The sequence below is a fragment of the Sinohyriopsis cumingii genome, chromosome 14 (genome assembly GCF_028554795.1).
Source record: "Sinohyriopsis cumingii isolate HCF-2022 chromosome 14, ASM2855479v2, whole genome shotgun sequence".
NCBI classification, from domain to species: domain Eukaryota; kingdom Metazoa; phylum Mollusca; class Bivalvia; order Unionida; family Unionidae; genus Sinohyriopsis; species Sinohyriopsis cumingii.
The window spans coordinates 69,622,619-69,636,100 of NC_142974.1; the positions used below are offsets into that span (position 1 = coordinate 69,622,619).

Genomic DNA, 13,482 nt, shown 5'->3' on the forward strand with positions numbered 1-13,482 from the left:
CACCGCGACTGCTTTATGTAAAGCACCTCCCGTGGTAATTCTGGCTTTGAAATGGATATCAACGACGGATTGCTTTACCAAATCAAGATGCTCCAGGGAAAAATAGTAGATAGGATAAAGAGTATTAAAATCCAGCTGTGATATTTGTAATCCTGAATCGATATTTTGATCGCGACCCATAAAACACAATAAGCGATGATATGCGCGAGCCGTCGAATAATTTTCAAAATCAATTGATATTTCCTCGGATGGTTCTTGTTGGCCATTTACTCTCAGCGACACATTTGTTGCTTGGATACTATCAAATATCATGTGACTGTATAATTGATGATATCTTTCGGTACGCAAAAAAGCGATAAAGATATGCCTAGGTGCAGAGGTACCTTGCTGCGATGCAATTCGCCATGTAAAATCACCATTAATATCGGTATTTGTGGAATCTGTTGTTGTTGTCAGCCACGACATAACAGATTTACCACCCTGGTTCATGAACGATAATAATTTTTCTTCCTCGATTATTGATGGAGTTATCGCTGGCATCCACAAAGTAAATTTAAGTAATCTTACTATGCCGTTATTATTCGCGGCATCATTGGGACCTATCACGCCAGTAGCGTAATCGACAGCACCTTCTCGCCAGATAGCATCGTTGCTATTTCCCTTTCTGACAAATGTAACGGTATGTTTTGCGTCGTAGATGGTTTTCCTGAAATGTCTACAAAATCCAAATATATGGGACAACGGAATAGCACAAGAGAATCTTCTGCGACCTCCTGCTAGCGTGAGTTTTCGCGTGGCAAATCCGATATTGTAATCAGGATTAATATTAATTATCATGTTTTCGACATTTGTAGGAGCAGCAGGAGCGGCTCGATCGTTGGGCTGTCTGATGATAAACGGCCTATTATCGGGACGATTAAAATTATCTTTGGCAAACATCATACTAGGGCCAGCTGGTCTAGTAAAATCATCCGAGTATCTAGCTAGGCCTATTATCGTCGTTGCTAAATCAACATCATTGGTAATTGACTCAATCTCTCTTCCGTCGATCATGTAAGTAGCGTTTTTGAATAATGCCATGATGCCGTTGTTAACAAATCCGACTCTAAAATCTGCTCCATAAGCGGTATTATCCGCTTTAACAACTTCCCCGACAACTTCGATATATGCCTCAGATGGGAGAAAATATCTTGTCGTATCGTGAACTTGAATTTCCAAGCGATTAGGTGTGTTTGGTTCAACTGCGTCGTACGAGAAATACTGGAAATCACGCACGGATGTGTCCTTGCCTACAGGTTCGTCCATGTCGAACACTTCGTTTGACACTTGTGCGAACATTTATTATTAAGAATTATCGTCTAAAACGAAGACCGCTACCCGATATGAAACTTGTATTTGCAACTTCCTTTGCTAGGTCATTTATTTTTTTATTTGCTGCGTCGTTTATAGCTTTACTGACATCAGCGGGCATTTCACTGGTGCTAGGTAATTTGACAGGCTGATTTTTTTTACGCATTAAATTTGATATTTTGTTTTTGACAACATCGAAGCCTTTACTGGCCAAATTACCAACGCCAGAAATAACAGTCTCGCCGATCTTTCCTATTGCTTTTGACGCCATTTGCTTAGCTGTGGGTCCAATTTTAGGGACTACTCTTGTAACGAAACTTTTAACGATGTCGCCTAATCCATTGCCGTGGATATATTTGTATACGGGCAATCGAGAGTTACCTACGCGGACCTGTCTAGGTCTGCGTTGATGTTTATGAACTATCATGTTATTTCAAGTGTATTGTTTTAATCGATAAGTTCGTCAACGAGCTCTTTATAAATGTAAGAATTAATAACACCGCCGCGAAATAATCGCTGGCAAATATCGGAGGCCTCGTTGATTATTTCAGAAGAGTCATTTCCAGCTCGTTTTCCTCCTATTAGTATTTCGAGGCGAGATACATCGTTAACAACGCTGTCAGGACAAATAGTATATCCGCTTCCTGTTTTAGGTTTTGATTCTTGTAATTTTTTGTATTCATCAACCTCCTTTTTAAAATTTAAATATCCGAGATCGTATAAATCTATTGGCCTTCTTAAATTAGTAAAATAAATTATCGCCGGCCATGTTCCTGGTCCGAATAAATCAACGAATTTTTTTCGCAAGTATATTCTTTTATTCGCTGGAGAATAATCCGAAGCAATTTTCAATCTTGTAAAATCATCTTTGAGCTTATCAATATGTTCTTTTTTCAAATAAGTATCAGCAGGCGGATTACTAGGATCATATAATCTTCTTGGAATAGCTCTTAGTTCTTCCTCGGTTAATTCTTCTTCCTGTGGTTGAATTTCTTCTTCTGGTATTGGTTCTAGGTCGCTCTTATCTTTTTTCGATTTTTTCGATTTTTTCGATTTTTTTTATTTTTTCCGAGGTTGACTTCTTTCCTTTGGCCTAGTTCCTAATTCCTGTGGTTGAAATTCTTCTTTCAATTCTTGTGATTGAATTCTTGCTCCTGATCCCTGCGGTTGAATTTCTTCTTCCAATTCTTGTGGTTGAATTTCTTCTTCAAACTCCTGTGGTTGAATTTCTTCTTCAAACTCCTGTGGTTGAATTTCTTCTTCAAACTCCTGTGGTTGAAATTCAAACTCCTGTGGTTGAATTTTTTCTTTTGGTTTTGCTTTTCTTCGTGAGGATTTAGGTATTTTTGGTAATTCCGCCTGTTCTTTATTTTTATTATATGTTTTCTGTGCAGCTCTAAAAAATCTTTTGTAATATGGATCCGTTTTTCTCACCTGTGATTTTCCCGTGTAAGCTTTATATAACATTTTATACCAAACTTCACGATTTCTGATTCTTTTTTTCCCTTCTTCCGTTAAATATATTTCTCGATCATCAAAATAATTTTCCGCAAGTTCGCCAAATTTATCTATATTATAAATCGTCGAAAGCGGCTGTGATATCATTTGCCATCCCTCATCGTTAAAATTTCCTCTTATATTTTCGAGATCGAACGATTTTGCTCCAGTTTTTTTCCTTTTTACTTTAAAACCAATTCCAGGGGGCCCTCCTCCTGGTGGCCCTCCTCCTGGTGGTCGCCTGTGATGTTGTGCTAGTATTGCTAGTCGATCCGGTAATACTCGTGAATGTTCCTCAATGCCTCTCAACACGAAGAATTCCACGTTTCCTAATATCCGGATCTTCCTCGTCGCCAAAAAAGACTCTTTCGGTTACTTCCGTGACTGGCTTTAACAATTTTGATGATAACTCGGTAAATCCCTGCTCTGTGTCCTCGTATTCACGCACATTTTTTTTGAATAATTCCTTCGTGGGAATAAGTCTCCTTAATGCTGTTAATTGTTCTCGCGCTAATCTAGCAGAATGCGGTTCTCCAACTGTACCGGTACTCGAACTCATATTATTTTTAATTATATTATTTTAATGTGACGTAAAATGAACCAAAGCAGCCCACGCGTGACAACAAAAACAAAAAATTTATTCCGCCTAGTTTATTTTCTGTCTCGGATATTATATTTTATGACACACTCGGCGTGACCACCTGATGCACCGAGTCTGGAATACGCGAAAATTGGATCTCGTGGAAGGCTTTATTTTTGAATTCCGAGGCTTCTACGGAGAAAGTTCTCGTAGGAACGTTTATTTTGGTTGGAAAAGATGGTCTGTTAAACTTCCCTGCTGCTTTTTGATCCTGGAAGAAGACCTTCTTTGATGACAGTTCTAACTTTTTCAGTAGCTGCAGTGACCGGTTTAAATAACTTTTTAGTGTCTTCCTCGTACTCAACTTGTGCTTCCTGCTGCGCTCGTAAGTTTTCGTAAATGACTCTCTAACAGGAAGAAATTTCTTAATTGCTTCTAATCGTTCTCGAGCTATTCTTGCAGTATAATATTCTGGATGTACCATTTTATTATAACAATATTTTTTTAAATTAATAGCAACAGGGAAAGCGCGATCTCATATATGTAAACAAACTACATACGAAGAAAAAAAAACACAATTACATTATAAAATATCCCCTAAGATGTTTGTGACTTTATTTTTTTTTCTTCGTATGATGTTTTGTTTTCAGCAAATTTTATTCAACCAAGTGGTCTGTTCGACTTCCCTGCTGCTAAAATCCATGTTTTAAATAAATTAATCAGTGTGTTTTGTCAATATAATTCATTTATAAAAAAATATTATATATGATAAAGTAACAAAATAAATTGCGAGTTCTTTTCGGACTTATTTCTTCTTTTACGAAATGAAGTTCTTTTTGCACTTTGGTACTGTCATTTGTTATGTTCATTTGTTTTTGCTATCCACACTGCTTTATATATCAGAAATGTCCGTGACTGTCACTCAGTCTATATGCTTGTTTCACAATATCTGAAAAGGACGATTTACTTGGAAATGTATTCGGGATCATGTATCAAGTTTAATATTGAATGCTCAATCACGAGATCAGTATATACAATTATTTTTTATTTGAAGAAAAAAAGCTCATGGATCTTTGGTCAGGTTTATTTTGCAGATACCCGTCTCGAATAAATCAAAAACATCTCGCTAAACTGCTTTGAGATTTTCGACTATTTAGATATATTTTTCTTTGTTCGGGTATTTTCATTTTTTGTTCCGGACTTGACAGTTTGTTCCTCATTGCTCCGGTTAATAGTCTGACCGTACAAATACTATTTTTCTTTTAAATTGAAGAGTCGAATTGAAGACTCTTGCTGAAGATTAAGCAAATCAGGGGTGAAGTTTGTGCTAAAATGTTTGCATATAGTAGTAATTTGAAGAGTCACATAAAGATTCCTACTAAAGATAAACCTTTCAGATGTGAAGTTTGTGATAAAATGTTTAATGTCAGGGGTAGTTTGAAGAGTCACATGAGGATACATACTAGAGAAAAAGCATTAAAATGTGAACTATGTGATAAAATGTTTAGTTACATGAGGGAATGGAAGGTCCACATGAAGTTACATACTGGATATAAACCATTCAGATGTGATGATTGTGATAAAATGTTTAGAGATAGGGGTCATTTGAACGTCCACATGAGGATACATACTGGAGAGAAACCGTCAAAATGTGAACATTGTGATAAAATGTTCAGAGATAGGGGTAGTTTGAACGTCCACATGAGGATACATACTGGAGAAAAACCATTCAAATGTAAAGTCTGTGGTAAAATGTTCAATCAGAGGGGTCATTTCAATATCCACATGAGGTTACATACTGGAGAAAAACCATTCAAATGTGAACATTGTAATAAAATGTTTAGCCAAAGGAGTCAGGTGCAAATCCACATGATGTTACATACTGGAGATAGACCACATACATGTAAAGTCTGTGAGAAAATGTTTAAATGCAGTAGTCATTTGAACGTCCACATGAGGATACACACTGGAGAAAAACCATTCAAATGTGAACATTGTAATAAAATGTTTAGACACAAACCTAGTTTGAAGACACACCTGAGGACACATACTGGGTATAAACCATTCAAATGTGACTATTGCGATAAAACGTTTAATCAGACTTCTATTTTGAAGATACATGTGAGGACACATACTGGAGAGAAGCCATTCAAATGTGGAGTTTGTGATAAAACTTTTAGGACTCTAAGTGTTTTTAATAATCATATAAGAATACATACTGTAGATAAACCATTGAAATGTGAAGTTTGTGCTAAAGGGTTCAGACACAGTTCTGATTTAAAGGCTCACATGAGGATCCATGCTGGAGACAAACCATTCAAATGTGAAATTTGTGATAAAATGTTTAGGATGAAAGGTGCTCTTAATAATCATATAAAAACACATACTGGAGATAAACCATTCAAATGTGAAGTTTGTGATAAAGGGTTCAGACAAAGTTCTGCTTTGAAGGTACACATGAGGGTACATACTGGAGACAAACCATTCAAATGTGAAATTTGTGATCAAATGTTTAGGACTCATGATGCTCTTAATATTCATATGAGAACACATACTGGAGATAAACCATTCAAATGTGAAGTTTGTGATAAAGGGTTCAGACAAAGTTCTGCTTTGAAGGTACACATGAGGGTACATACTGGAGACAAACCATTCAAATGTGAAATTTGTGATAAAATGTTTAGGACGCAAGGTGCTCTTAATAATCATATGAGAACACATACTGGAGATAAACCATTCAAATGTGAAGTTTGTGATAAAGGGTTCGGACAAAGTTCTGCTTTGAAGGTACACATGAGGGTACATACTGGAGACAAACCATTCAAATGTGAAATTTGTGATAAAATATTTAGACGAAGTAGTTATTTGATGGCTCACAGGAAGAAACATACAGGTGACGAAACCATTCACATGTCAAGTTTGTGATAAAATATTTAGACTGTTTTATAGGCTCCCATGGTGAATTATACTGGAGATAAACCATACAAATGTTACAAGCTGGATATTGCCCTTCAGATGTGAAGTTTCTGCTAACATGTTTGGGAAAAGTGGTGCTTTAAGGTGGCACAGGATGTGGTGTTACAATGGTTAATATATGTATAAATGCTGAAAACTGAAAAGAACGAAAATACACATCTAAATATTCAATAATTTGCATATTTTGGATGTATATATTGGTGTACACCCCAATATTGTAATTTACATATGTTTTAATCATAATAACAATAAGTAAACAAAGTTTATATCTAAGTGTTTGGCTGAGATTATGGATCCCAAATGTGTTACATATATGCCAAAAATTGAATATATGTTAAGAAAATTTTATATGCACTGGTTGCATACCTTTGATCTTTCATTTAATGAATATTTCTAAAACATACCTCAAAAATGATGAAAAAAAACCAACACATTGAAACGGTTGTGCTTATAATTAAGTTGCTGTTCTCTCTTTCCACAAATTACAAGTTGATCTAAAGACAAACAACACTAACAATACAGAAATCTCATTTTACTGCATTTTTAACTGAATCTTTCTGTGAAACTTGACATAAAGAAGTAACTTGACATTGGATATATAATTGGACCCAGTTGTCTGTGGAACATACACAAGATTAACATTTTCATACTTAAAAATTCTTAAAACATTTTATTTTTTAATCTGATCTGTACTATTTGCCAGTAGTCATTGGTCAGATATGCACATGGAAAAAAAAAACAATCTTCTATATCAACTGGCCATAGTATTTTTTTTAAAACTACATTTATTACTCATATAACAATGGCATGAACTCCCAACTAAGATGTTAGATGATCTATAATAGTCAAAGAAATTAAGATAAAACATTGCATATGATGTTGTTAAATCCATAACTCTGTGAAAAATTTAAATAGAAGGAAAATAAATAAATGGATGGAGATATAATATATATGTATTGATGTCAAACAGTTCTGCATATAACATGAGATTTTATAAAGATAATGACTTTGTATGGGTTAGTTATTAGAGTTACCAAAAATAAGTACTCCAGAAGATATGGACAAAGCAGTATAGTACTTGCTGCACATGGACAAATTTTGCTGCATTAAGCATAAGTACAAAGCAAGTACTGAATCCCAACTTAAATACACCTCTTATAATACAAAAACAGTAATGTGGTATGTTGGTCAACAAAACAGTGGCCCTGTAACTGAAATTTGTACAGAATCAAACAGGTCTATATTAATCAGCAACAACAGAGCATCCCTTCTTCAAAAAACACCAATTCTAACATTAAGATCACTACAACTAATGGTCTAATTTAACTATGTTACCTTTGATTCAGAGGAAACTTATGCTACTTGAACAAATCGGCACTCCTGATTGTAGTCACATTTGGTTCTGCATGTAAAAAATTTGGATCTCTGCAGACATGAACACTGAATAGTGTGCAAGTTCTTGTACTCAAATCTCAATATCTGTGCCATGCTTTACTGATGTAGTTTCATGTGTTCCAGTCATGATGTTTAGGGAACTATTTGAGCACCACAATAAAATGTCCCCATCTAAAGCAATTGATTTAGCATAAAATGATGATTACACTGAAATTGTGACTCATAGTTTCAAAATGTGAACCTTTATCGCTTTCTGTATCTCTGTAATAAAATGGTTTTAGCATGTTTTATTATATGTAGGCTGTTATTTTCTTCCTGGTGTATTTCTTGTAATTATACAGAACAATAAATAGTACATGGTTTGGTCGACATGATGAGTTATATCATGATTAATATTTCCGGGTCTTACAGTTTGCACAATCTTAAAGGTACATTTTTCTGGCCCATTTTTTTCTTTGTTCATTAAGTTCATTATGATATATTTTGTTGCTCTTAATGCTGTTAAAACTGCATACAACTGTTTCAAGGAAAGTGATTATGATGATGTAGCAAGATGGCGGCATAAAATAGCCTAAATTTTCTAATTATTTTGCTCTCATCAACAGATGCAAAATGTATGATTGCAGATTGTCAAGATGGGGATATTTTATTTATTACTTCATTTATATACCTGCATCTTGCTGCTCTAAAATACAGTTTTATCAGAATATTTTCACTCTGAAGTCAGTCAGTAGAAGAGGTTCCCATGATCTTTGCCAAGTATCTAAGCAATTTTTTATGAATTATTTTTTTACCACTTTCTGGCACAATCCTTGTTGTGACATAATTCTCTCATAGTTAATTTGCCTTGATTGGAGAGGCAGCATTCAAACAGTTTTTGTAGGACTTTGACAGTTTGGGAAAAATGAGGTAGCATTTTCAAGGCCTTGAAAATTGGGAAAATGGAGCATATTACCCTGAGGCCTTTAAAAGTCCTTGAAAATTGAAATAAACCCAAACATTTTAATTTCTGTCCATAATCACAAATAAAATTGTCCAAAGTTGTTAGATTTGGATGTAGTTTAATTTTCTTGGTTTCTTTCTTTTGATGGGAGGCCCATTCAACTTTCATTGCTGCTGGAATAAAAAACAAGCATTTATTGGGCCTGATTGATGCCTTCTGTATCACATGCACTCTACATCAAAGTAAGCCGGCTACATTCTTCAATAAAACCAATGCACCCTTCATCAAAGGAAGTCTGCACCATAACTATTTTCAGCATGGTTTTTGTTTTCTAATTTCATGGTGTTTGTTTTTCAGAATCCTATCATTTATATGTTTTTAGGTGTTTTCTAATGTTGTAAAGCACTTAGAGATTCTAAAGATTAATCGTTATACAAAGTCCTCATTATTATTATTTTTATCATAATCACAAATAAAATTGCCTAAGGTCGTTAGATTTGGATTTAGTCAGTTTTTCTGGCTTCTTTCTTTTGATGAATCATTCAGTTTGATTGGACGAGTCGATCAGCTTTGGCCAATTGAAATGTTCAGTACACTAATTCACGATTTTATTTGACAAGACTGTTCAGCCAGTTGAATTTTGGTTACATTGAACAAGCGTTCACTCTATGTAGAAAATTCATGAAAGTAACACATGCTTGAGGATTCAAAAAAACAATTCAGCCAATTTACATCTTTGGTTTGGTTTTCACCTCGTGTTTAAAAATGCCAGGTCTTTGATCTTTTATTTGATATCTGATTTGAAAAAGAGAAATACCAGGAGTGGCAGAAAAAGGCTAAAACATGTAAATGAAAGGTGTTTTGTACATTGTGTATAAAAACGATCAACTTGGCTTCAATGGGAGAAGGAGCCTTTGCATATCATGCCAAATGGAAGATGCAGATTAGTACACAATAACTACATGCTTTTCATTTAGTGGAACAAAGATACAGAAGTGTAAGCTATTGATAGTTTTTGGGAAAAATAACGATAGCTCATAATTATTGCAGTTTAAAATAAAATATCCTTTAATTTGATGATTTATGAGACATGGCAAATTGAAAAGAGGGCCCATATAAATTAACTTATACTATCAATTTATTAAACACGTTTAAGAGATAAAAATCATGAAAATTTAGTTCTGCATAAAATTGTCCCTTGTTTTAATATATAAATGAAGGTTGAACATTAATTTTAATAAATTCAGTAAACTAAGTGATATAATTGCTTTGACAATGCATCATGACTATTGCCTTCGGATAACATTCTTGTCTAATCATTGACAGTTTAGCAATGATAATTACTTTTAGTTTGTTTCTAGGAAATAAGCACCAACAAAGTAAAATATCTGCAGAACAAGTCATGCCAGTAAGTGGATACTTTTCACAGCCAGCAGCAGATGGCATGACGCGTACAAAGCAGCCTACCAAATCAGCTCTAGCAACTTATGTTTTAAAGACAAGTTTAAATGCATTTTGCACTAAATTTTAAGTACTACGAACGAAAGTTCTCTGGACAATGAAATGTATTGACAGCCACTACAGCCTGAAGTCTTGCGGGGGCATCAACACTATTTTAAAAGCAATGTTTCCTGACAGTATGTTGCTGAACAGCTTTCAGGCAGTGAAAGCATGGCAAACTATTTTTGTGTGTTTGGAATAGCACCTTTTATACTAATCAGTTGTTGACAAAAGTGAGAGAGACCAACTTGTATGTCCTTCTGTTAAATGAGACTAAGAACAAAGATATTCAGGAGACGGAAATGGACTTGCATGTATGGATTTGGGACTGCAACAAAATTAGCACATATTATATCACTTCACAATTTCTTGGTCATGGTTGTTCTGAAGATTGGTGGACAAGTTTGAGTCCATTTTGTCTGACCTAGAGTATAAGGGTCTTCTATCTGGATAAGAAAAAAGCAGAGGAGGATCATGAAGAGAAAAATTATAAAAGCAAAGAAACAGGAATGAAGTGGAAGAATTTAAGCCCAAAAAAGCTGCGTCTCAAGGCTGACATTGCCAGCGTACATGCTTCCTCTATTCAGAAGGCAGAAGAAGCAGATTTAAAAGGACTCATTGAGCTTGTCAGAGTCAAATGCTCTTAGGAGAATAGTAGAGGAAAAGATGATAGCGGTGGCGTCTCTTTCCTAAATGATTCAAGAAAAAAAGCCAACAACTATATTAATGCATTTAAACTTAAAAGCAGTGCTGATGTCTGTTAAGGGAACAATTAATATTAAATCTGATGCATAAGTTTGATATTTCTGAAATAACAATGAATGTTAACCTATCTTCCAGATCATTGTAGAGCGATTTTGGGGAAATTAATTATAGTTTGAATTTCATCATTGTTTTCGCATATAAGATAACTTGTATACAAAAGGTTATCAAAAATAGGTTTTGGAAATCTGTGGTGTTTGAAAGTTTGAGAAAAGTCTTTGAATTTATCATTCAGAAGATGTAACAGACATACAAAAATGATGCAAAAGCTGTCTAAGCGAGTGACTTCATTACACCAATAGAGCTATAAATAGAAAAATAAAAATAATCCCTATAAAAATCACTACAATCAAATTTATTTTGGTTTTTGAATATAACAAACTTATTTTCAGTAATATGACGTTACAAAATATGGGTATATCACCTACATCCAAAAGTCTCGGAAACGCTTATTCACGCCTGTTAGGACACAAGGTTTTTTTTTTCTGGGATGCAGAAAATCACTTAGGCATTAGTCCTCCATACGCACACAATAGCTGGGCTGCAAATTCGAAGAATTGCTAGTCCTGCTTCAACCACCTGCTGAGTGGGAAAACGTGTTGATCAATTGATCAATTGCTGATATTTACAATGACAGAACCCAGTGGCACTAAGGTCTCCAGATGTCACTATAACGGTACATTAAAAGAACATGACCTAGTAGTGGCTAGTTCAGAGACTTATATTAGCTGCTGAGTGGTGGGTAATGTGCTGATATTTACAGCTGATATTGACAATGAATTCTGAACCATGAAGACATGGAGAGGTACACGTGGTCATACTTTAAGAGTACTTCAGGTGAACAACTTTAGAGTTCATTATTTTGTTCATTTCCTTGTGGAGACTAATAAGTAGTGCACGTGACCTCGAAATCAAGTCATGTCGAGACTCAGACAAAATGCTGTTTGCAAAATTTGAATAAGTATTTTGGGGATAAACGGCAAATTGACGATGATTGCGATGAGATTCAGAAGAGTGAAAAACTTGCTAGAATTGATAGTTTAAATTTAACAGTAGCCAGGTTTAAGAAAGTGTGTGAGGCCTGGGCTTAATATTTGGAATAAGGCATTTCCTTGAATTGCCAATATTCAGTCTGACTCTATACGACAGACGAGAGCTATATGTCAGTGGTGTAAAGAATGTAGAAAAATTAAACTCTATGAAAACTACTGGTTCTTCTTATCTGGACATTTAGCTACTTCAAGTGTGCCCAATATGCTTATAGCAGGGTCTAATTTCTCAGCGATCATTCAGCAAAATTTACACATGTAGAATAGTTAATGAGTGCAGAGGTAACATGAATTGTTCAGTATATTTTTGTGCTTGTATTGTGGTTCTAACTGATATGGATTTTGCCCTTTGTGGCAAGAATTTTCATCATCTTCAGAACCAGGTTAGCAGCAGTAATTGATATTATTCATACATGCTGTAATTCTGGCATGTTATATAGAAATTACAGTTGTAACACCCAAAATTACACTTTTTTGCCACTTATGACAGCAATAATTAATGTTATACCTTTCTGGACATTGGCATGTATAATTTTTTTCTGTTTGAGTTTTTGAGTATATTTTGTTGTTTCTAGCAACCTGTGTTAACGCACGTTGATGTGAAGTTTGCATTCAAATGTTCTGACTGTTTGCTCGCACGTGTATAACATTTTTCAATTCAGCAATTAACATACAGTTCAGGGTGTTTGTTTGTCGGCTCATTTGAGAATGAAGTTAGTAATACAATGTTTTGGAAGAGCATTGTAATCAAATAGCATGAAATGATACATACTGGAGAATTGACATTAAAGAATATACTATGTTTTAGGTTTTAGTTTGGTAGGTTTAGTTGAGTAACTTTGCTGTTAGCATTTAGCTACACTTTATCTATTTCTACATTATTGCCACAAGGAAAGCGCCTCTGCCAAATGTTGTTTACCATCCGATTTTGGATAGTGTGCCCATGCAGACTGGTTTGGAAGACAGTGGTATCTGTTAAGAGTTATAGAAAATATTTTCAAATACTTGGCTTCGTTTTTTGTTTGTGATGATTTGCTAACATTAATCTATTAAATGTATTGATTTTAATTTTAAGTAGGTAAAATTATTTCTATGCTGAAAGAAAGCAGTTTATTTGTAATATAAACTGTGAAATACACATACAGATAATATGTTTATGAAGACAAAGAAATTTTAGAACATAAACACAAAATGGCCACTTCCAAGATGTAATGATTTTTGCAATAACTTTGTTAAAATTCATAAGATTCATATTAAAGAAACATGATCTAAAGGATCTGTGAACACATCCTATCACTATTCCTGATAATTTGTATTTTTTTAAATTGTAAACTATTTATATACACATATCTAGCTAAGTACAGTAGACTATAATTTGTAAATCTTAGAAAAGACAAAATAAAGGATTCTTTTTCAAAAGTTAGATTCTT

General features: G+C 34.4%; 1 protein-coding gene across 1 annotated transcript in view; it reads left to right on the forward strand.

The window, feature by feature from the left end:
* Positions 1-4,707: 4,707 nt before the first annotated feature.
* The window catches only part of LOC149784081 (uncharacterized), a 42,590-nt gene continuing 33,815 nt past the window's right edge, over positions 4,708-13,482 (forward strand). The window contains exon 1 of the mRNA XM_089932942.1: positions 4,708-6,348. Coding sequence (XP_089789068.1) covers positions 4,760-6,348 — 1,589 coding nt within the window. The 5' untranslated portion in view covers positions 4,708-4,759. The remainder of the gene's footprint in view (positions 6,349-13,482) is intronic.